This window comes from Coenobita brevimanus, chromosome 67, assembly GCF_032717465.1.
Source record: "Coenobita brevimanus isolate Jiangsu-jjx chromosome 67, ASM3271746v2, whole genome shotgun sequence".
NCBI classification, from domain to species: domain Eukaryota; kingdom Metazoa; phylum Arthropoda; class Malacostraca; order Decapoda; family Coenobitidae; genus Coenobita; species Coenobita brevimanus.
This window is the reverse complement of record NC_137020.1, coordinates 20941509-20966124: the sequence shown is the minus strand read 5'-3', so window position 1 is coordinate 20966124 and position 24616 is coordinate 20941509. Positions and strand designations below refer to the sequence as shown.

The 24616-nt window shown below is 45.1% G+C and overlaps 1 protein-coding gene across 1 annotated transcript in view; it reads left to right on the top strand.

Annotated features, from left to right (window-relative positions):
- The window catches only part of spartin, a 556986-nt gene that overhangs the window by 358564 nt on the left and 173806 nt on the right, over window positions 1–24616 (top strand). The window contains exon 10 of the mRNA XM_080276831.1: window positions 6776–6897. Within this exon, the coding sequence (XP_080132957.1) occupies window positions 6776–6897 (122 nt within the window). The remainder of the gene's footprint in view (window positions 1–6775; window positions 6898–24616) is intronic.

Here is a 24616-nt window from a genome sequence, read left to right as displayed (position 1 = left end):
CATTTTTCAGACTATATTCAGTTTGGTAAATTACGTTTTCTTACTGAAAGATTTCCTTCCTGTTATTATCGTCATGTTCTAAAGCTGTACCTACGATTGTTTCCAGCACAATGGACAAAACTCATCGTACTCAAATGTGGACTTCGTTTCCCAACTTCCCAACTGAAGATTAGGTTAGGTTAAATTATTAGGTGCAGTTAAGCTAGGCTAGGCCAGGTTTAAACACTTAGATTAGAACAGTGTCTCCTGCCATTACGTTAACGAATCAAACAAAGAGTTGTTACACCAGAACAGCTAAAAACAGAGGGGAAACAGATTTAACAAGAAATGTTCATTTACTAACCCAGAAATAATCAGAAAAATATAACAGGCTATCAGGATGAACTGATTTGGTAAGGTGCTTTTACTGCTTACAGCAAAGCGTATGTTTACCCCCCTCAGTGTTCGTGAGTTCAGAAATTTTTGTGCTCCCATGGTAGACCTTGGAACCATTTTTTCAAAGTTATAAAGTCAGTTTCTTTTTCTTATAGATGTGAAAAGACTCGTCTGGTACACCTGGCTTTTTCCCCTCCTTCCTAAACCATCTTGTGATTTGCTATGATTCATAAAATTAGGGGGCATGTTACATTAGCATTTAAACAAAATTAGAGTCCATGTTACTTTAGCATTTAAACATATCGGCGAAAACATCTGGAATGAAAGGACCGCCTGGCTGTTTGGTAGAGTAGGGTCGTGTAAACATACCAGTGACCTTCGTTCCCTTCCCATAATTGTTCGCAGTTTTTATGGCTCTCCCTAACTCAACGTCACTGACACCAGTACAGTAAAGCATTGTTCAAGGCTGGCAGCCATGAAGGGGTTAATGGAACACATTACTGTTTGTATCAATACTCTCTCTTTCACACATACACAAACAAACAAAAGAATGTGCAATAGATGTACACTTAACTGTAAGGAGAAGAAATAACTGTATGCTCTGTTGGTCCGAAATGTCTTGGGAAGCGACATCGAACAAAGACTGTGGAACTGAATGCCACCTTACGAGAACACGTGAGATGACATTATTTTTTATTAGTAAACATTTTTGTTCCATTTCGTCCCCTATAATTGTGAAACTCATAAGTTTTCGTCCAAGCATACAGCCTAATAACCTTATCAATTCAATTCATATTGCTGTAGTTTGTTTTCTGTATTTTTCTGCCTATTTTGTGGGTGGTAAATTACCTTTAGCTGAGATTTCCTCTCTTATCATCATAACGTTCCTTAAGCCTTACCTACGATTGTTTCTGGCATAATGGAGGAAACTTACTCTTCACTCCATCCCTCCATCTCATCCTTGGCCTCGTCCTCCCTCTCCTCCCTTCCACCTCACTTGCATACACTCACCTCATCAGTCTCTCACTCTCCATCCTGTCCACATGAGCAAACCACCTCAGTGTGTTTCTCCTAATGCTTCCTGTCACATCCACATCCACACCACAATGCTCCTTCACTTCCTTATTTGTCAGTCTGTTTCTCCATTTGACTCCACATGCTCCCCTCAAATAACTCATTTCCACTGCTCTCACTCTTGACTTCTGTCCCTCCAACAAGGTCCAAGCTTCAATTCCATATGTTAGAGCTGGTATCACAATACTATCATGCAGTAGCTTTTTCACTTCTATGCTCACTTCCTTGTTTTTTATCACTGCTTTCAAGGAACCAGCAACCTTTCTTCCCTGTTGCACCCTTTCAAGCACTTCACCCTCTAAACTCCCATCCTTACTCGTTACACTATCCAATTACTTAAATGCACTCATATTTTCCAATTCCTCCTCATCCAGCCTCAGTGTACATTCACTGATTTCACTTCTCTCGAAGACCATAACTTTACTCTTCCCCATATTTAACTTCAGATTCCGTTTTTTAGACACTATAATACCTTTAGGATCCGCACACCCAAGTCCGAGACACCCAAGTCCTGGACATTTTGGGCTTGGGTCTTTGGACACCAAAAAAAAAAAAAAAAAAAAAAAAAAAAAAAAAAAAAAAACTATATGTGCTCATCCCTACTTTAAATTTGCCGCACAGTGACGAACAGCTGTGTTTTGGAGCGTAGTTACTCTGACGACTGTTAGAGCGCCCCTTCATTCCTCCCCAGTTCCTGCCTACATACCATCATGACTGCATACTCTTTACTATGGCTGCCCATGGCTCGTTTTTGTGCATAATCAGTGAATAAACTGGAATACCTCGCCATTAGACCACATGGGAATTTACAGTGTTGTGCAGTGTTAAGAAATTAGAATTCAGAGTGCAATGGATTGAGTGCAGAGTGCAACACTGGCATGTTCCAACTGGTGTGGCACAAAAAAAAACAGAATGTGCAGTGTTAAACAAATATAATTCACAGTGCAAAGGATTAAGTACAGCACAACACTGGGTTACTGTACGTGCTTCATGTGCACCTTCACCACTCTCAGAGCCATAGATGAGGCGGACTAATCTTCATGACGGCCACGGATGTATTGTAATTGCCCTGTACGTTGCTAAATATTTTCCATACTCATTCCTGATTTCTCGTTCTCTGGTTCCTATTCATTTATTTCGTGGTTTCTCTCCCTTATTTGTGTTCATAGGATCTTAAATATGTGCCATGCATGTCCAGTAGGGAGTCACTGTATTTAGGTGGCTTTGAAAGTTAGAGTGGGTTGGGGTCTATAAGTACCTGTCCAGGGGCATTTTTCCCAAGTCCCGGACAAAAGCAAGTCCCGGACATGCCTTTGGCTCTATTATGTCGGATCTTGGAGGGATTACTCAGTAATCCTCCTGGTCATCCTCCTCTCGGGACTTTGGCGAAAGCTTTGCCATTGCACTTGACATCTCAAAGGCTTTTGATCGGGTGTGGCATAAATCTTTAATTTCCAAACTTCCCTCTTACGGTTTCTATCCTTCTGTCTGTGCCTTCATCTCTAGCTTCCTTTCTGGTCATTCTATAGCTGCTGTACTGGACAGCCATCATTCTTCTCCTAGATCTGTCAACAGTGGTGTTCCTCAGGGATCTAACCTATCACCAACTCTCTCTCTTTTGTTAATCAAAGATCTTCTGACTGTATATCTAATCCTATCTACCCGTAAACTGGTGATTTGACCCTTCACCTTTCTATTTGGTTTCCGCAACGTCGATCTCAGCTGTTACTTCAACAAACAAGGGATAAGGCTATGGTACACCTAATGTTTGACTTGACTTATATCTCTGACTGGGGTAAAAATAATCTTGTTGCTTTTAATGCATCAAAGACTCAGTTCTTACACCTTTCAACTCGTCAAAATCTTCCACAGGAGTACCCACTAATACTTAATAATATCCAGCTCAGTCCTGCATCATCTTTGAATATGCTTGGGGTTTCATTCACTTGGGACTTCTCTTGGAAAGATCATATTGCTTCTCTTGTAAAATCTGCTTTCATGAGATTAGATGTGCTAAGCGGACTCCGTTCCTTCTTTACCCCTGCACAGTTGTTGACTTTATACTTGGGTTTTATTCGCCCCTGTTTAGAGTACAACTGTCATGTGTGGGGAGGCTCCCCACATACAGCTCTTCTCAATAGGGTGGAGTCAAAGGCTTTTCGTCTCATCAACTGTCTTCCTCTTACTGGCTCCCTTCAGCTTCTGTCTCTTCGCCACACTATTGCCTCTTTATCTCTTTTCTATTGCTACTTCAGTGGCCACTGCTCCTCTGAACTGTCTGCTTGCTTCCGTCCACCTCTACAATGGGTGCGTAACATCCGTCTAGCAACAAATTCTCATCCCTTTTCTGCCCAACTCTCTAATGCAAGAGTTAACTGTTACTCCCAGTCCTTCATTTATGCAACAAGTCAGCTCTGGAACTGTCTCCCTCTGTCTGTAAGTCCTATTTCCTATGATCTCCAGTCTTTCAGACGCAGTGTGTCCAGGCATCTCAAAATGAACAGATCTTGAATTTGGCTCTCTTTTGTATTGTTTTTTTTTTTTTTCTTGGAAGGAACTGTTTTGCACGCCCAGCCTTTGGTTCCTTCATCCTCACATTAAAAAAAAAATCCTAGGATATGCAATTCGATCGACCGAAGTTCCCTGAAAACCTGTATTTGGAGCCGATTTTTCATCTCTTACAGAAGTAAAAATTTTTATGCCCAAGGTTTAGAGCTTGAATTGACACACCTTATGCCACAGATCAGAGCATTTTAGACCAACTGGTGCATGAGCTATAGCCCGTCAAAGTTGAAAAAAGGTACCCTTCCAGGCGGGGCAACTCCAGTTTTCTATGCGTTCCCACCCTATCCCTCGCTCATTCCTCTCCTCCCATTACCTTCCTCACCCACTCCCATCACCCCCCTCCATCTCTTCCTTCCCTCCCCCTAACCCCCCTCCTCCTACCCCCTTCCTCCCCTACCCCCAGCCTTCAGTATTTTCAAACTCAAGTTTTTTTTCTTGATGCAATAGCATGCACTAAAATTATGTCAGTGTTCCTCACTCACTAACAACACCCTTCCCCCCCAACACTTCTCCCCTCCCCACCTTTCCTCCCCCCATCCCCTTCTCTCATAGTTGTGTAGCTGTCCAAATAAAAAAAAAAAAAAATGAGCAAAAGCATGCAAAATCTTTTTCTTGCTGTTACTCACACACTCCAGCACCCTCTCCCCTCACCCCTTCACCCCCCCCTCCCCTCCCCTCAGAGCTGTCAAATCAAGTAGCTGTATTAATTTCAAGGGGATAAACAAAGCTAGAGCTACCCCCCATCCTCGCCTACCCCTCTTCAGAATTTTCCAGCTTTTTTTTTTTTTTTTTTTCAAACAACAGCATGCAAAATAATTATGTCGGTGTTCCTCACTCACTCCCAACACCCTTCCCCCCAGCACTTCTCCCCTCCCCACTTACCCTCCCCCCATCCCCTTCCCTCATAGCTGTGTAGCTGTCAAAATAAAAAACATACATTAAGTGTTTCATGCATCGGTGTATGCAGTTACACAAACAGTAATCTGGTACTGAATGAAAACACGCGACATGAATAGTAACAATGACGTATAATACTCTGGGTGGGGGGTAGGGGGGGGAGAGGTAAGTGGATGGCATACTACAGGGGGTGGGGGGGTGAGGGTTGGTTGGGGAGAGGCCTGGAGGGGTGGTACGGGGGTATAGAGGTGGGAGACAGACACCATTAGACAAAGAGGAAAGGCATAAAGGGAGTCCAGGGGTGTGGAGGGTGGGTAGGGGGATATGATGCTCCCCAGGGAGACAGGGAGGAGGGGAAAGGGGGGGGAACCATGGTGGCATGATGGAGGATGGTGGAGGAGGAGAAGGGAGGGAGCAGGGGACGGTCAGAGGCAAGGGAGGGGGTGAGGGAACAAAGGTATTGGGGTAGAGGAAGGTGGCAAGAGGGTGGTGGGGGAATCAACCCCCCCACCAAGGGTGAGGGAACAAAGGTATTGGGGGTGGAGGAAGGTGGCAAGAGGGTGGTGGGGGGATCAACCCCCCCACCAAGGGTGAGGGAACAAAGGTATTGGGGGTAGAGGAAGGTGGCAAGAGGGTGGTGGGGGAATCAACCCCCCCACCAAGGGTAGGGGCCCAGATCCTCCCCTCTTCCCTACTCAGGACTTAGTTCTCATTGGTTTGCATCGATATGCTGAATGTCACAATTGGTTCGAAGCCTAATGTCTGCAGGTTTTTTACATAGGCTCCTCTGTCGATCATATTCTGCATCTAGCGAAATCCTGGAAAAGGATCGATCAATCCTATTAGTATTTTAGGGGTTAAGACCTGGATGCCCAAGTCCAGGGCACCCCAAGTCCCGGACATTTTGGGCTTGGATCTTTGGACACCAAAAATAGCCAAAAAATGTAAAAATGCACCTCCCCCCAAAAGCCTGTATGTGTTCATCCCTACTATAAATTTGCCGTGTGGTGACGAACAGCTGTGTTTTGGTGCATAGTTACTCTGATGACCATTAGAGCACCCCTGCATCCTCCCCAGTTCCCGCCTACCTACTGTTGTGATTGCACCCCCGTCGCCATGGCTGCCCACAGCTCGATTTTGTGAATAAACAGTGAATAAACTGCAATATCTCGCCACCAGACCACATGGGATTTTACAGTGTTGTGTAGTGGTAAGAAATTAGAATTCAGAGTGCAAAGGACTAAGTGCAGAGTGCGACACTGGCGTGTTGCAACTGGCGTGGCACAAGTAAGAACAGAATGTGCAGTGTTAAACAATTATAATTCAGAGTGCAAAGGATTAAGTGCAGCACGACACTGGATTATTGTACATGCTTCAAGTGCACCTTCACCATTCTCAGAGCCATAGAGGAGGCGGGTTAATCTTCATGACGGCCACGGACGTGTCATAAGTACCCTGTACATTGCTAAATATTTTGCATACTCATTTCTAATTTCTCATTCTCTGGTTCCTTTTCATTTATTTCATGGTTTCTCTCCCTTATTTTGTGTGCATAGGGTCTTAAATAGGCGCTGTGTATGTCTGGGAGGGAGTTATTTAGGTGGCTTTGAAAGTTAGGTTGGGTGGGGGTCTGTAACTACCTGTCCAGGGGCATTTTTCCCAAGTCCCAGACAAAACCAAGTCCCAGACATGCCTTTGGCTTTGTTATATTGGATCTTCGAGAGATTACTGTTTGTATTGTGTATATATTTTTGTCATCAGTATTGAAATATTTACCATAATATTATATGATGATTATGCCTCATTGTTAGACAGTTTGCTTATTTGTGCAATGTGTAGAGTATAATAGTACTGTGTTTTTCAGTGGGTCAGGTGGGTAAGGCAACGATGGCCCTAGGTCGGAGTGTGGCCCCACACCTGCAGCACCATGGTACCCGTGCCATCTCTAACATCACTGGACAGGACCACAAGGAGGCTAGCTCTAATGTAAGTTTTTGCAATTTTAACACTTTTCAGCATCAAGCAAATGGAGTCAGAGTCCAAGCTGAGACTCACGTTGTCACACATCATCTTATCTTCTAACATATCTCAGATTTCTTTTTTCCCAACAGTTTCCAGCAACTCTCAAGGAGGAAGGTAGCTGGTTTTTATACTTAGATTAGCTCGCAGTCCTTATACAGGTAGACCCCAGTTTAATGATGCAATTGGTTAAGTAAAAACCCATAGTTAGGCGGGGTATTGTATCTTGGGGTATATTTACCATGTAAAAGTAAAACCTTGGTATAACAGACTTCAGTAGACCAGAATTCGCTTTTATCTGACTCGATGAGCTACCGGACTAAATTCCTATTTAGTAATCCCCATACCATCCAGACGCCCACTTTCCGAACACCCCCCTTCCTCCCCCCTCCCCCCTCTCCTCTTAGGGTTGCCATTTGGTATTTTTCATTACCAAATGTGGGCCAATTTGGTAATGAAAAATTCATTTGGTACTGAATTAGAATAATGCACTACCAAACGGATTTTTCACATGTATGAGGATACACAAGATGGAGATGGTGGATTGTTTGCTCTCTCTGATTAATCTCCTAGCCTACATAGCGTGAAAATAATCAATCTATCCATCTATTGTCAGATGCCATAATCCCATAAAGGGTGGCCATTTGACTCTGAGTTATTTGTTTTACAGGGAGGGGCACTAACCCTTCACTAACCCACTTGTTGACACATAGGGAGCATGTATGGTTTGGTTATATGGTTACCACCCAGCGTTGTAAATGGTTTCTTGGCTTACAGGAAACCATTTGGCTTGTCACTCAATGTAAAGTCACCTGTAATGGAAAGAAAAGCAATAAGGAGTGACAGGAAAGATGGGAGAAATAGTATGAGAGGAGGGCAGGCACAGAAAAAGAATGGCAAAGGCTAAGGAAGAAGTAGGCAGCACTACATCAAGTGAGTGGATGATGTGGAGAGTGGTTACATGTACAGTAATCACTCCAATATCCGACGTAATAGAGCCATAGGTAGGTCCGGTTATTGGTTTTGTCTGGATATTGGGCCCCAGCTTATGGACTTGTACTTATGGACCCTAACTAAGAGAAACACCTCTGGACATGCATAGGACCTATTTAAGACCCAAATCACACCAATAAGGCACATAAATGACTGAAATAAATGCAAAAGAAACATAAAATGAGGGTTTAGAAGTATGTTCATACATTAATAAACATTCTGGTACTTATGGACCCTAACCTAGCCTAACTCAGAAAAACACATTCCTACTGCACATGCATAGCTACTAACACCCTATTCACACCAATAAAGAATATTAAAGAGTGAAATGAGGTAAGTATAGTATGGAAAAAAGTACAGTATGAAACATTCTGGCTACTTACAGCAAGTCCCTGGTCACCTCGATGAATAACCGCCTCCTCTCGGACTCTGACAGTAAGAACGATTTCCTGAAGCACTTGCAGTACACTGTTCCTGATGTCTTGCACTGAACTTAGTCAATAACACACAGAAGTCCGTTCTCTTCACAGTGTGCACTTTTGTCTAAATAATGATCCATTGTAACTTACTAAGTGTTTCACTTTAACTTTTCCCATTCTTAAAATTTTCCAAAGCCAAAACAAACAAGTCTATTTACGTTAAATTTTGTTTCTATAGAGTCTTTTCTCTCACAGCTTTAAATCCTTAACACAACACACTGTTTTTTTCACTGCACAACACTCAAAATTCCCGTGTGGTCTAGTGGAGAAGTTCTTGCTGTTTATTCACTGTTAGAGTCCGAGAGTATCACTGGCAGGCGACCTAGGGGTGCATCGCTGGGTCGTGGTGATGACGTACCCACTGCAGACGACTCAGAAGACAGCTGCAAACTCACGTCGAGCGGTGACTCCACCGTGGCTGATGTGCTGGGCTGTGGCTCGGAGCATGAGGGCCTGTCTTGGGGAGGCAATGGAGTGGAGCCAGGGTTGGGCACAGCGGGGGTCACGGGCCTGAAAAAACTGTCAATGGTTGATTGATGCAATTACCGATGATTCTGATGATTGATGATGCGCTGCCTGAAAGCACGCACTTCCTCCACGAGTCCCAAGGGCCCCATCTCCCTGTCGCAGTCCGGGTGTTCCAGGTAGTCTAGGACGAACTCTAGATGTTCCCGGAGTGCGCTCAGCTTGGGGATGGCTGGAGTAGTGTCCTGCTGAGAGGAGTCCGCATCATCGTCGCCTTCGTTGTCGGAATCTTCAAGTTCGGTACAGACACCTGCAACCGAAGACGCGATCTCGATATCAGACAACGTCTGATACCCAGGATCGCTCTCGTCGTCATCCAACCACTCACGAACATCGTCCACATCTACATCGTGGCCGTGCGTATGTAGCCGTGCATGGAAGTCATCCACGTCAAAGCCTAGAAAATCATACTCCACATCCGTTCTGAGAAGCAGACAAGACCAACCATTTTCCAGAGTCTTCACAGGGACTTCCTTCCATGCACTAGCCCAGTTGTACAGAGCAGACTTGATGTTGTAGCGGCGAAGGTTTTCCAAAGTCCGCTTGCCTCGTGTGTCCCGTCCCTCCCTGTGCTCGTCCTCGTCCTCGAGAACAACCATCACCTCGTCCAGGAACTTCCGACGGTATAGGCGCTTTGTTGCCACGATCACTGCTTGGTCCATTGGTTGAATGAGAGCAGTCATATTAGGTGGCAGAAACATGCACTAATACGGCCATTTTCAGTAACCAAGTCCTTGTCGCACGGGTGGGCAGGTGCATTGTCGAGTAGAAGGAGGGCCTTTACCTGGTCGCGCGGGATTCCCAGTGTCTTCGTCTGGTAATGGATGACCTCCTTGACGAAGTGACGGTGAAACCAGTCTTTGAAGATCACAGCTGTGAACCATGCCTTCATAGAATGATACCAGACGACAGGAAGGACATCCATCACCCCACGAGGCACCGAGGCCAACAACAACGGGCTTAAGCCGGTGCATGCCATTAGCACTGGCACAACACAAAGCAGATATCCGTTCCTTGGAAAGCTTGCGGCCAGGTACATGCTTCTCCGCCTCTGTCACGAATCAATTCGCGACATTTCCTTTTTGTGAGAAACCACGAACTATTAGTGGAAAACTCACTGTGTATCGCTCAGCTAACCGTTTCTCCCTCCATTATCGGAGTTTACTTTTCAAATCATTCGTCACCGTTTTCAAAGAGTGACCGATTTTAATGCACGTCACTAAGTGCTGTACTGAGCGATACTATTGTTTTTTATTGTTCGCCTCTGCTTAGCAATCTGACCGTTAAAAAAATGCGGCCGAGTGCTCCGCTTTCCCACGACTTAGGCAGTCTTGCGTTTGTTGTGACGGAGGAAAGGTCCTGTGCCGCAGTGTGAGAGGTCAGCTAGTACCCAAACTCCACTTCACAGTTAGTCCAGTCTTCCCACCCATCTGGTGATACGCAGCATTCATCGACTATAGTATTTCTTTTGTGTATTTTCTAGTTATAAGAGTTTAATTAAGGTGTTTTCTTTCTAGACGTAAGTATTTAGCTCGTGTAAGAGTGAGTGAGTGCGTCTCATTGATTTGAAATGTAACGTTAAATTTATTTTTTGTAATTAATAAATTTAACAGTTCCTTTCTCGAGCTTAATGTAAAGTAAAAATCTTGTTTCATTTTTCCATAATTAAGCTTATTTTCCATATAGCTCCTAGCTTGCATAAACGTTTGCTTTCATAACTGGTACTTAGACCAGTCTTGTATTAACTTAAAATCCGTTGTGCCAGGAGTTAATGCATCAGCAAGAACCTGATGTTATTATTATTAGTATTAGTTATTTATTGTCAGGGGTGATGTAACTTTCTCCAGAGGCTAACAGTACAGTAATTCAGCAATTGTGAGTAATTAGTCTCTGCTGTGTACTGTTGAGAAAGTTTATAAATTCTCGTTCTTGAGAATCTTAGTAAGTCAGCGTAAAGTAATCGTTGCTTGATGTAGCAAGACAATCATTGTCTTTGCTCTTCAATATTATTGAATATTATTATCAAATTAAATAATATTTAACCATTTATATCAAAATTACCGTGATATTATAAAAACCCCGTGACAATTGGCGACCTCATTCCAGGATATTAACTCCTAGCTCTAAAGCTATTCACGAGATAGTGCTCACTCATTCATATTTAGGTATTTATCATTAAAGTTTATAGGCACAAGCTTACTGGTGTTTACCCTTAATTTAGCAAGTGAATTTTTGCTTTATCAATCCATAGAGTACTTAACTCTAGTTTATTTTTGGTAACGCCAGACGATTTTATTCGCTCCTGGGAAGTCGCCGTACCCATTGTGTTTATTATTGACATTAGTCTTCCCAGTCATTTACATTTTTGATTTATTCTTTGCCAGTTAACTGGATAAGACTGGTCACCACTAGCTTGTGTCTGTACTCTTTATTTGTGTTTATTAGCATTCGTTTGCGAAGCAGCAATCAGTACTGAGTCGCTAGTTATTTAGATTGAGTTAGCGACATGGCTACCAACATATTTATACAGGAAGCCAAAGATATGGGTCTTTCGGACCCAACCGAAATTAAAGAGTATATACTCTCACGGCATAATCAGGAACAGCAGCGCGAGAATGATGCCCGTGATGAGCGTAAGATTCAGCGCGAATACGAGCGAGAACAGCGCGAATACGAGCGAGAACAACGCGAACAACGTGAAAGAGAGCGTGCATATGAACAAGAGCAGCGTGAGAAAGAGCGCGAGTACGAGCGAGAACAGCGTGAACACGAACAAAAACAACGCGAGCTCGAGTTAGAAAAAGAGCGACAACAGCGCGAACACGAGCTAGTACAAGAGCGAGAACAGCGCGAATACGAGCGTGAACAACGAGACAAAGAACGAGAACATGAACTTGAAGTGCTGAAGCTCAAGCGAGATTCCTTGGCTTCAGACACATCTGGTGCAGTTGGTTCAAGCTCCACGAGCGCTCTCCCTGCACATGTATTGGCGACCCCACACATCAAGCTTCCCCCATACAAAGATGGCGAGCGGGCTCGAGCCATACATAGCTCGATTTGAAGACATGGCTCAGCTTTACCAGCTCGATGATGCAGCTAAGCGGCTTCAGTTTCTTAGTCTGTTTGAGGGCCCTGCCCTCGATATTCTCCACAGAATTCGTGGAGACAATCTCACGTATGAAGTGATGAAAGCTGCACTCATTAAGGCGTATGGCCTCACAGTAGACGACGCCAAAGCTCAGTTCATGCGAGCTCGTCTCCAAGACAAGGAGACAGCTGTTCAGTTCCTCGACCGTCTCACTGCTTACCTAGGTGAGTGGATGGAGAAAGATGAAACTCCTTCCACGCGTGAGGGGATAATTGACCTTATGCTGCGTACACAGCTAGAGAGGTCGTGGCCTGCTGAGCTCATAGCACAGCTTAAGATCTGCCAGGTGAAAGATGCCAGCCAAATGGTAGAGAAGGCTGACGCATTCTTTACTGCATACGGGTATCAAGCTCGTAAGCAAAGCACCTGGAGCAGAAAAGATGCTGCCAAGTCTGGGAAGCCGTCTCAGACTGAACCCCAGCAACAAGGCCATTCTCAGAATAATGGCCAAGGTCCAAAACCGCAGTGGAGGGACCAGGGGCAGAACACTCAGAAACCTGAGTGGAAGAGGTACAACAAGTACCCTAACCAGCAGCAGTATCAGCCACGCAACCGACCGTCGGGACAAACTTTTTCACCACCAGCTCAAAAGAGGCAGGAAGCGAATGCAGCCTTCATTCCTCAGCAGCAGCCTGGTGGTCACGTCCCTACCAGTGTGGGTGCTTCCCCACAGTTCACTAGTCCCACAGTGACAGTGAACCCCCCTCCACAGATGGCCAATGTTCCATCTTATAACTCACAAGGCACAATGTTTGCCACATCAATTCAGCAGCCTTATGAGTGGCTAGCTGCTTCCTCCACAGGCCCTCCCACAGGTGACAGTACCTTCCTTGTACAGCCAGGGTTTGTGGGAGGCATTCCCGTGAAGGTCCTGAGAGACAATGGTTCCTCAGGTTGCTCTGTTAAGCAGAGTTTAGTTCGGCCTGAGCAGTATACAGGTCGACAGATCCATGCAAGCCTTATTGATGGATCAGTGAGATTGTTCCCTGAGGCATGTATCCAGGTGGCATCTCCATTTTATACTGGTACGACACTCGCAGTTGTCATGCCAGAGCCTCTATTTGACTTAATAGTAGGCAATATTCAAGGAGCCAAGGATAGTTGCTCCGATGATGGCGCCACTCAGACTTCGGCTGCTGCGGTAACACGAGCCATGGCTGAGGCTCCAGACTGTGTCACCCCAGTGATCATTGAATCGCCGCAAGATCTGATGTGTAGTCAACTTGTACAAGAACAACATTCTGACCCGACACTTGCTACCGTGCGGAACAAACAAAAGGGTCGAGTGATAAAGTATTCACGGGGAGGTCGAGCCAAGTTCCTTCGTAAACAAGGACGGCTCTACCGTGAGTCACGAACACCCGAGGGCGAGGTTCGACTGCAGTTTGTCGTTCCCGCCAAGTACCGCCTAGCAGTGTTACAATGGGGTCATTGTTCAGCCTCAGGAGGTCACATGGGCAAAAGGAAGACCCAGGGCCGTATCCGAGCTGACTTTTTCTGGCCAGGGATGGGACGAGACATTGATAGTTTTGTCCGTTCCTGCAGTGTGTGTCAAAGTAACACCACTAATCAGGGACATGCCCTTCCTGTGCCGTTTCTAACCACACCTGTAATCTCTGAGTCAGTTGAGAGACAGGATAGTGGTAATGTGGGTGTAGACCTGATGTCGCACCTACTAGCTGCTTACTAACTAGCAACTGTTGCATGCTGGGTTCCGTAAGATAGGCATCCTAAGCGATTTGAGTAATCCAAGGACCAGCCTGGTTCCCAGTTAAAAGTGTAGACCAGACGTCTCACTCGTTGGCCCTACAGGACACAGTATATCCAGGGCTTGTACATACATGTATACCATAAGTTAAGGGGGAAGTTTGAGAACCTTGCAGAAACAGTCCGAGGCTGTGTATGAATTACCTTGTGGAATGTCTCGAGCTGTGGGCCTCTCTGAGGATTCCCGGAGAATGCACATTACCCACATGAGTGTTCACACCCACGGTGGGTGTTAAAACGTGACCTGCCCGAGACTGCGTAGCGATTTTCAGCTTCCTGTATTACTCGTAAGTGTAGAGTTAGGTTAACCAGTAAACTGCCCGTTCTAAGCAATTTGTGAATTCAAGAACTGGCATGTTTCCTGGTTAATAATGTTAGGTTAACCAGTAAACTGCCCGTTCTAAGCAATTTGTGAATTCAAGAACTGGCACGTTTCCTGGTTAATAATGAAAGCGTTAACCAGTAAGCTATAAGGGTTCTAAGCAATTTGTGAATTCAAGAATTACGTTTCCTGGTTAATAATAACAAGTACTGATTGCTAGGCAGAGAGAGAGAGAGAGAGAGACAGAAATAACAGTTTTGATGCTCCACCTTAATTCCTTTCGCAGGTGTAGCTGGTGGGTGCAGCATTGCCGTACAGATCAGCTGGCCGTTCCTGTTGCATGCTGCCGCCCCTTCTCTTCTGCCTCGTCATCATTATTTTACTATGAATTTGTATTACTGTGTCATTTTACACGTAGGTACAGTTACACTACAACTGTCACACCTACACCGTGTATTACACACACTACGCCACATAACAATTAGTTGTTAATGTAAATGTAGCGAACTTTCGCTCAGTTTGACCTGAGTACAGGATTTTCACAGTCGTCACGGAGTTTTTCCCTCAAGCTTGTTTCTATTAACGTAAATACGAGGTTTTTTCGCTCACTGGCGACTGCGACATACTCCTGTAGCAGGATAGCACACACACCACAGTGTGAATCTTGTGTGACTGAGTTAGGATGTATATGTATGTATATTGAAATCTTTCTTCTGAAGGAAGAAAGATTTAATTTTCAAGGGGCGTAATGTCACGAATCAATTCGCGACATTTCCTTTTTGTGAGAAACCACGAACTATTAGTGGAAAACTCACTGTGTATCGCTCAGCTAACCGTTTCTCCCTCCATTATCGGAGTTTACTTTTCAAATCATTCGTCACCGTTTTCAAAGAGTGACCGATTTTAATGCACGTCACTAAGTGCTGTACTGAGCGATACTATTGTTTTTTATTGTTCGCCTCTGCTTAGCAATCTGACCGTTAAAAAAATGCGGCCGAGTGCTCCGCTTTCCCACGACTTAGGCAGTCTTGCGTTTGTTGTGACGGAGGAAAGGTCCTGTGCCGCAGTGTGAGAGGTCAGCTAGTACCCAAACTCCACTTCACAGTTAGTCCAGTCTTCCCACCCATCTGGTGATACGCAGCATTCATCGACTATAGTATTTCTTTTGTGTATTTTCTAGTTATAAGAGTTTAATTAAGGTGTTTTCTTTCTAGACGTAAGTATTTAGCTCGTGTAAGAGTGAGTGAGTGCGTCTCATTGATTTGAAATGTAACGTTAAATTTATTTTTTGTAATTAATAAATTTAACAGTTCCTTTCTCTCGAGCTTAATGTAAAGTAAAAATCTTGTTTCATTTTTCCATAATTAAGCTTATTTTCCATATAGCTCCTAGCTTGCATAAACGTTTGCTTTCATAACTGGTACTTAGACCAGTCTTGTATTAACTTAAAATCCGTTGTGCCAGGAGTTAATGCATCAGCAAGAACCTGATGTTATTATTATTAGTATTAGTTATTTATTGTCAGGGGTGATGTAACTTTCTCCAGAGGCTAACAGTACAGTAATTCAGCAATTGTGAGTAATTAGTCTCTGCTGTGTACTGTTGAGAAAGTTTATAAATTCTCGTTCTTGAGAATCTTAGTAAGTCAGCGTAAAGTAATCGTTGCTTGATGTAGCAAGACAATCATTGTCTTTGCTCTTCAATATTATTGAATATTATTATCAAATTAAATAATATTTAACCATTTATATCAAAATTACCGTGATATTATAAAAACCCCGTGACAGCCTCCTCGGCTAGAGTGTTCGTTGGCAGCGAGCGATAGAATAGGCCAGTTTCGTCAGCGTTGTAGACTTGACCGAGAGTGAGGCCCTCCCTGTCGATCAAGCCCTTCACCTTGTGCTGAAACTCGTCAGCTCCATCCTCGTTAGCGTCCAGTGCTTCGCCATGTGCTTTACGGTTGGTAAGGCCATGCCGCAACTTGAACGCGAAGAGCCAACCCTCGGATGCCTTGAAGTCTAGGGCGTCGTGAAGCCTGGCGAACTTCTCAGCAGCAGCCTTCAGCTCCCTTCCACGTACCATCACACCAGCAGCACGTTGTTGTCGATACCAAATCAACGTGGATCGGTCGATTTCTGCAAACTTGGGGGTAAACATAACCTTCCTTTCCACATTGCGTTTGCTTCTTGACAAGAAGTCAGCCATGTACTGCATGAGTTTGTCTCGGGACCTCTTGATATCGAACAAAGTAGACCGGGCCAGGTTAAACTTGCGGAGAATGCGGGAAGAAGACCACCCCGCATCTACTTTCTCCAATATCTCCCTCTTCTTCTCCAGAGTCAACACCACTCTCTTCCTTTTCTCAGGTGGCGGGGCCATCATCACACACACTAAGAGGAGGCCCGAGAGCAGCAGGAGGCCCTGCAGCAGGTAGGGCACCACCACAAAAGCGATCACATGGGCAGCCATTACGACGAGCGTGCACTCGCGGCGAGAGACAGGCGGAAAGTGGGGAGGATGCAGGGGCGCTCTATCGGACGTCAGAGGAATGACGCGCCAAAACAATGCTCTCCTGCGGCGCGCACGGTAAGTTCATATTACAGACAGGATTTTTTTTTTTTTTTTTTTATCCCAGGACGATTATGTCCAAGTACTGGGGATGTTCGGTTATTGGGCGTCCGGATATTAGAGTGATTACTATATTTCCACTTGTATACAGTAATCACTCTAATATCCGGACGCCCAATAACCGAATATCCCCACTACCCGGACCTTATCGTCCTGGGATCCAACATTCCCAAAATGGTCCGAAAACCCAAAAAAATTAAGAAAAAAATCGATTTTTTGCCGTTCGTAATTTGAACTTGCCGCGCGCGCCGCGGGAGAGCATTGTTTTGGTTCGTCATTCCTCCGACGTCCGATAGAGCGCAGCTGCATCCTCCCCACTTCCCGCCTGTCTCTCACTGCGACTGGACCTATGGTCTTCGCAATGGCTGCCCACGTGCTCGCTTTTGTGGTGGTGCCGCACTTGCTGCAAGGCCTCCTGCTGCTCTCGGGCCTCCTCTTAGTGTGTGTGATGATGGCCCCGCCACCTGAGAAAAGGAAGAGAGTGGTGTTGACTCTGGAAAAGAAGAGGGAGATATTGGAGAAAGTTGATGCGGGTTGGTCTTCTTCCCGCATTCTCTGCGAGTACAACCTGGCCTGGTCAACTTTGTTCGATATCAAACGTTCCCGAGACAAACTCATGCAGTACATGGCTGACTTCTCGTCGCTAAGCAAACGCAATGTGGAAAGGAAGGTTATGTTTACCCCCAAGTTTGCAGAAATCGACCGATCCACGTTGATTTGGTACCAACAGCAACGTGCAGCTGGTGTGATGGTACGTGGAAGGGAGCTGAAGGCTGCTGCTGAGAAGTTTGCAAGGCTTCACGACGCCCTAGACTTCAAGGCATCCGAGGGTTGGCTCTTCGCGTTCAAGTTGCGACATGGCCTTACTAACCGCAAAGCACATGGCGAAGCATTGGACGCTAACGAGGATGGAGTTGACGAGTTTCGGCACAAGGTGAAAGGCTTGATCGACAGGGAGGGCCTCACTCTCGGTCAAGTCTATAACGCAGACGAAACTGGCCTATTCTATCGCTCGCTGCCAACGAACACTCTAGCCGAGGAGACGGAGAAGCGTCTACCTGGCCGCAAGCTTTCCAAGGAACGGATATCTGCTTTGTGTTGTGCCCGTGCTAACAGCATGCACCGGCTTAAGCCCGTTGTTGTTGGCCTCGGTGCCTCGTGGGGTGATGAATGTCCTTCCTGTCGTCTGGTACCATTCTTTGAAAGCATGGTTCACAGCTGTGATTTTCAAAGACTGGTTTCACCGCCACTTCGTCAAGGAGGTCATCCAGTACCAGACGAAAACACTGGGAATCCCTCGTGACCAGATAAAGGCTCTCCTTCTGCTCAACAATGCACCTGCCCACCCGTGCGACAAGGACTTGGTTGCTGAGAATGGCCATATTAGGTGCATGTTTCTGCCACCTAATACGACTGCTCTCATTCAACCCATGGACCAAGGAGTGATCGTGGCAACAAAGTGCCTGTACCGTCGGAAGTTCCTGGACAAGGTGATGGTTATTCTCGAGGACGAGGACGAGCGCAGGGAAGGACGTGACACACGAGGCAAGCGGACTTTGGAAAACCTTCGCCGCTACAACATCAAGTCTGCGCTGTACAACTGGGCTAGTGCATGGAAGGAAGTCCCTGTGAAAACTCTTGAAAATGGTTGGTCTTGTCTGCTTCTCGGAACGGATGTGGAGTACGATTTTCTAGGGTTTGACGTGGATGACTTCCATGCACGGGTACGTACACATGGCGACGTTGTTGATGTGGACGATGTTCGTGAGTGGTTGGACGACGACGAGGGCGGTCCTGGGTATCAGACGTTGTCTGATATCGAGATCGCGTCTTCGGTTGCTGGTGTCAGTACCGAACTTGAAGATTCCGACAACGAAGGCGACGATGATGCGGACTCCTCTCAGCAGGACACTACTCCAGCCATCCCCAAGCTGAGCGCACTCCGGGAACATTTAGAGTTCGTCCTAGACTACCTGGAACACCCGGACTGCGACAGGGAGATGGGGCCCTTGGGACTCGTGGAGGAAGTGCGTGCTTTCAGGCAGCGCATCATCAATCGCCAGAATCGTCGGTCCTTGCGTCAGTCAACGATTGACAGTTTTTTCAGGCCCGTGACCCCCGCTGTGCCAAGCCCTGGCTCCACTCCGTTGCCTCCCCAAGACAGGCCCTCATGCTCCGAGCCACAGCCCAGCACATCAGCCACAGTGGAGTCACTGCTCGATGTGAGTTTGCGGCTTTCTTCAGAGTCTTCTGCAGTGGGTACGCCATCACCACGACCCAGCGATGCACCCCTTGGTCGCCTGCCAGTGATACTCTCGGACTGTGGCAGTGAATAAACAGCAAGAACTTCTCCACTAGACCACACGGGAATTTTGAGTGTTGTGCAGTGAAAAAAACGGTGTGTTATGTTAAGGTTTTCGAGTTGAGAGAAAAGACTCTATAGAAACAAAATTTAACGTAAACAAACTTCTTTGTTTTGGCTTTGGAAAATAAAAAAAAATTGAGAAAAGTTAATGTGCAACACGAAATTAAACTGGAACATTATTTGGACTAAAGTGAACTCTGTGAAGAGAACGGACTTCTGTGTGTTATTGACTAAGTTCAGTGCAAGACTTCAGGAAGAGTGTACTGCAAGTGCTTCAGGAAATCGTTCTTATTGTCAGAGTCCGAGAGGAGGCGGTTATTCATCGAGGTGGCCAGGGACTTGCTGTAAGTAGCCAGAATGTTTCATACTGTACTTTTTTCCATATTATACTTACCAGAATGTTTCATACTGTACTTTTTTCCATACTATACTTACCTCATGCATGTGCAGTAGGAATGTGTTTTTCAGAATTAGGCTAGGTTAGGGTCCATAAGTACCATAATGTTTATTAATGTATGAACATACTTCTAAACCCTCATTTTATGTTTCTTTTGCATTTATTTCAGTCATTTATGTGCCTTATTGATGTGATTTGGGTGTTAAATAAGTGCTATGCATGTCCAGAGGGAGTTGTATAGGTGTTTCTCTGAGTTAGGGTCCATAAGTACAAGTCCATAAGCTGGGGCCCAATATCCGGACAAAACCAATAACCGGACCTACCGATGGCTCTACTCCGGATATTGGAGTGATTACTGTATATAATTAGAGAGGAATAAATGCTAGCTTCACGTGTTTGGTAATGAAAAGTGAAATTTAGTAATGAAAATTGAGGAGTTTGGTAATGTGGCCATTGCGATCTGGCAACTCTGTTTCCCCGTCATCAACAGTTACTGCCTAACTCCGATGGTGTGTAGATGTTATGGCAATGGAAGCCACACGTGCTCGTTTTTTGTGAATAAACTGCAATACCTCGCCACGAGACCACACGGGAATTTACAGTGTTGTGCAGTGTTAAGAAATTAGAACTTAGAGTGCAAAGGATCAACTGTGGAGTTCAAATTGGCGGTTGAAACTGGCATGATTGAGTTAAGAACAATGTGCAGTGTTAAACAATTATAACTCACAGTGCAAAGAATTAAGTGCAGCACAACACTGGAGTACTGTACATGCTTCAAGAGGATTTTCACCTCTGGCAAATCCTTAGAAAAGGCCGCCACAGACGTGCTGTAAGTACCCTGGCTGAGGTACAGTCACTTCTGATTCCTCATTCTTTGGTTCTTTTTCATTTATTTCATGCTTTATGTCCATTATTGGTGTGAATAGGGTCTTAAATAGGTTTAAATAGGTGCTATTCATGTCCACTAGGGAGTTATTTAGGTGGCTTTCAAAGTTAGTCTGGGTTAGGGTCCTTAACCCCTCGGCTGCGGCAATGGTGGCAGGAACTGTATCCCTGGTTCGGCAATCCAGCCCAAAATTACCCATTTTCAACTCAACAATTCTCATGTTATTTATTAAGATAAAGCCAAAATAAAACATGCACAATAAAGCTCAACCTTTCTTCTTACCTATGAGCATTTCAGTGAAGGTCTAGGTTCTCATGTGTTGCTGTAGAGATGTGTGGAAGCAAAGTCATTTTCGCCATTTTTGCTCGGTGACTGAGGCGAGCAAGCCGGGAGGCACTGTTGCCAAGGCCGTCCAGGCTCACCACTGCACCACCCATCTCCACCACCCTGCTCCACCATTTCATTTTCACTCACCGCTGCACCACTCATCTCCACCACCCCGCTCCACCATTTCATTTGCACTATGTTGTGTGTGTCTTAGCACTTCCATCATTATATTGAACAGTGAAAACTTACTCAGTAATGGTAAACTTCAATGAAATACAGTATTTCCTTATCTTATTTTTTCTGTTATTATGCTTATAAAATAGTCTCTTTCACTTATCAGAAAGTCACTTTTATCCTCACTTTCATTTCTATTATTACACTTACAATTACACTTACTCAGTAATAGTAAACTTCAGTGAAATACAGTATTTCCTTAGCTTATGTTTCTATTATTACTCTTATAAAATAGTCTCTTTCACTTATCAGAAAAGTCACTTTTATCCTCACTTTCATTTCTATTATTACACTTACAATTACAATTTGGTAGGAGTAGACTGTAGCACCAGTCGAGCAGGGCAGTACTCCCGAGGTGGATGGAAAGCTGATGACAGGGAGTGCTGGAGCTCCCGTTTCATCAGCCCTCAGGACTAGTTCCTGACCATCCCCCTTTGCTGAACTTTTTCAGTGTCTCAGTTACACAGAGAGTAGGCCAGCATGCTCTCCAGTACAAATTTCTCTATCTATCTTCACCAAACTTCATGCACAGTACACACTACACTTCCTATTCAAAATTTACCAAAATGGCGTCAATTCACCCAGCCTCGGAGTCCCCAGGGGGGGGGACCATAAATGCCCCCGCCATCTGCCCCTCTCCCGGTGACGACTCGAGGTGCCTGGAACCACTGTCTGACTCTCTTCTTCTTCATTTCTGCAACATTCGCGGCCTTTCATCTAACTTTCGCTCTGTTGAGCACCACCTCTCCTCCTCTAAACCTCACCTTCTTTTTCTAACGGAGACTCAGCTGTCTGAGGCAACTGACAGCAAACCCTTTTCTGTATCCTCCTACTTTCTCTATACTCATTTCAAAGCCAAAAGGTGGCTGTTGTGTATACATACGCAACGACTTATCTTGCTCTCGTGTTCCTGAACTTGATTCTTCTGAATTCTCCACTCTCTGGCTTCGGCTTTCCTGTCATTCTCTGACTAAATATATCTGCGCTGTTTACTTATCCCCTAATTCTACTGACTATCAAAAATTCTTCGACTCTTACTTCTATGATGGAACGCATTTTGTCCATTTCCCTTTTCAATGAAATCTCCTTTTTTGGAGATTTCAGTATTCACCACCACCTTTGCCTCTCCTCTCGCTGATCCACCTGGTGAAGAAGCCCACATCTTTTCAGTCCTTAATGACCTAGAGTAGCTTGTTCAGCACCCTATCCATATCCCTGACCACCTTGGAGAGAGCTCCAATATACTTGACCTCTTCCTTACAACCAATCCGTCTGCTTACTCTGTTAATCTTTTCTCTCTGTTGGGCTCCTCCGATCACAACCTTATTACCTTAACCTGTCCTATCGCTCCAGTACGGCCTGCGGACCCTCCAGGGAAACGTCGTCTCTGGCATTTTGGAGCTGCGGACTGGGAGGCCCTCAGGCAGTACTTCTTTGATTTTCCCTGGAATGATTATTGCTTCCATGGCCGTGAGCCATCTGAGTGTGCCTTGCGCATTACGGAGGTTATTCTCGGGCATGGAAGCATACATTCCTTTCTCATATCCTTTGACTAATGCAAGAAAGCCTTGGTTTAATCACGCTTGTTCTAATGCTGTCACCCAACAAGGAGAAGGCCTACAAAAGGTACCGGAGCCAACCCACCCCTGAATCACATAATCTTTACGTTTCTGCCCGGAATCGTGCTAAGTCTGTTCTTCGCTCTACTAAAAATAATTTCATCCATACTAAATGCTCTCAACTCTCCAACTCGAATTCTTCCCGCTCCTTCTGGCACCTTGCCAAAAATCTTTCTAACAACTTTACCTCATCATCCTTCCCTCCTCTTTTCTACTCTGATGGTTCTGTAGCTATTTCTTCTACTGATAAAGCAGATCTCTTCGCACAGACTTTCTCCTCCAATTCCACCTTAGACGATTCCGGTGCTGTTCCTCCATCACTTCCCCCTCTGACTTCCTCATGGCTGACATTAAAATTTCTTCAGTTGATGTATTTTCTGCCATTACTGGCCTCAGTACTAACAAGGCATATGGGCCTGATGGGGTCCCTCCTGTTGTTCTCAAAAACTGTGCTTCTGTGCTTACACCCTGCCTAGGCAAACTATTTCGCCTTTGTCTGTCAACTTGTACCTTTCCTTCTTGCTGGAAGTTTGCTCTCATTCAGCCAGTCCCAAAGAAGGGTGACCACTCCCAACCCTCCAACTATCGTCCAATTGCTTTAACGTCCTGTATTTCAAAAGTTTTCGGAGTCAATTCTTAATAAAAAAATTTTAAGGCATCTTTCCTATCACAACCTTCTTTCCGATCGTCAGTATGGGTTCCGTCAGGGGCAGCTCCACTGGCGATCTTCTCCTACCTTTCAGACTCCTGGTCATCCTCCTTTCGGGACTTTGGCGAAAGCTTTGCCATTGCACTTGACATCTCAAAGGCTTTCGATCGAGTCTGGCATAAATCTTTAATTTCCAAACTGCCCTCCTACGGTTTCTATCCTTCTATCTGTACCGTCATCGCTAGCTTCCTTTCTGGTCGTTCTATAGCTGCTGTCGTAGGCAGCCATCGTTTTCTCCTAGATCTATCAACAGTGGTGTTCCTCAGGGCTCTGTCCTATCACCAACTCTCTTCCTTTTATTCATCAATGATCTTCTAAGCTGTACATCTAACCCTATCCACTCATCGCTGATGACTCCACCCTTCACCTTTCCATTCGGTTCCGCATAACGCCCATCTCAACAGTTACTTCAAGAAACAAGGGATGAGGCTATGGCACACCTAATGTCTGACTTGGCTCATATCTCTGACTGGGGTAAAAATAATATGGTTGTCTTTAATGCTTCTAAGACTCAGTTCTTACACCTATCAACCCGACAAAATCTTCCACAGGTATACCCACTTATGTTTAATAATATTCAGATTAATCCTGCATCATCCTTGAACATGCTTGGGGTTTCATTTACTCGGGACTTATCTTGGAAAGATCATATTACATCTCTTGTAAAATCTGCTTCCAAGAGATTGGGTGTGCTAAGCCGACTCCGCTCTTTCTTTACCCCTGCACAATTGTTGACTCTATACAGGGTTTTATCCGCCCCTGTGTGAGTACAACTCTCTTGTCTGGGGAGGCTCCCCACATACAGCTCTTCTCAATAGGGTGGAGTCAATGGCTTTTCGTCTCATTAACTCTACTCCTCTTACTGACTCCCTTCAACCTCTGTCTCTTAGCCGCACTGTTGCATCTTTATCTCTTTTCTATCGCTACTTTAATGGTCACTGCTCCTCTGAACTGTCTGCTTGCATTCCTCCACCTCTACGACGGGCGCGTAGCACCCGTCTGGCAGCAAACTCTCATCCCTTTTCTGTCCAACTCTCTAATGCAAGAGTTAACCGTTACTCCCAGTCTTTCATTCATGCAACAGGTCAGCTCTGGAACTGTCTCCCTCTGTCTGTATTTCCTCCTGCCTATGATCTCCAGTCTTTCAAACGCAGTGTGTCCAGGCATCTCAAAATGATCGGATCTTGAATTTGGCTCTCTATTGTATTTTGTTTTTCTCTTGGAGGGAACTGTTACTGCGGGCTCATGGCCTTTGGTTCCTTCTTCCTCGCACTAAAAAAAAAAAAA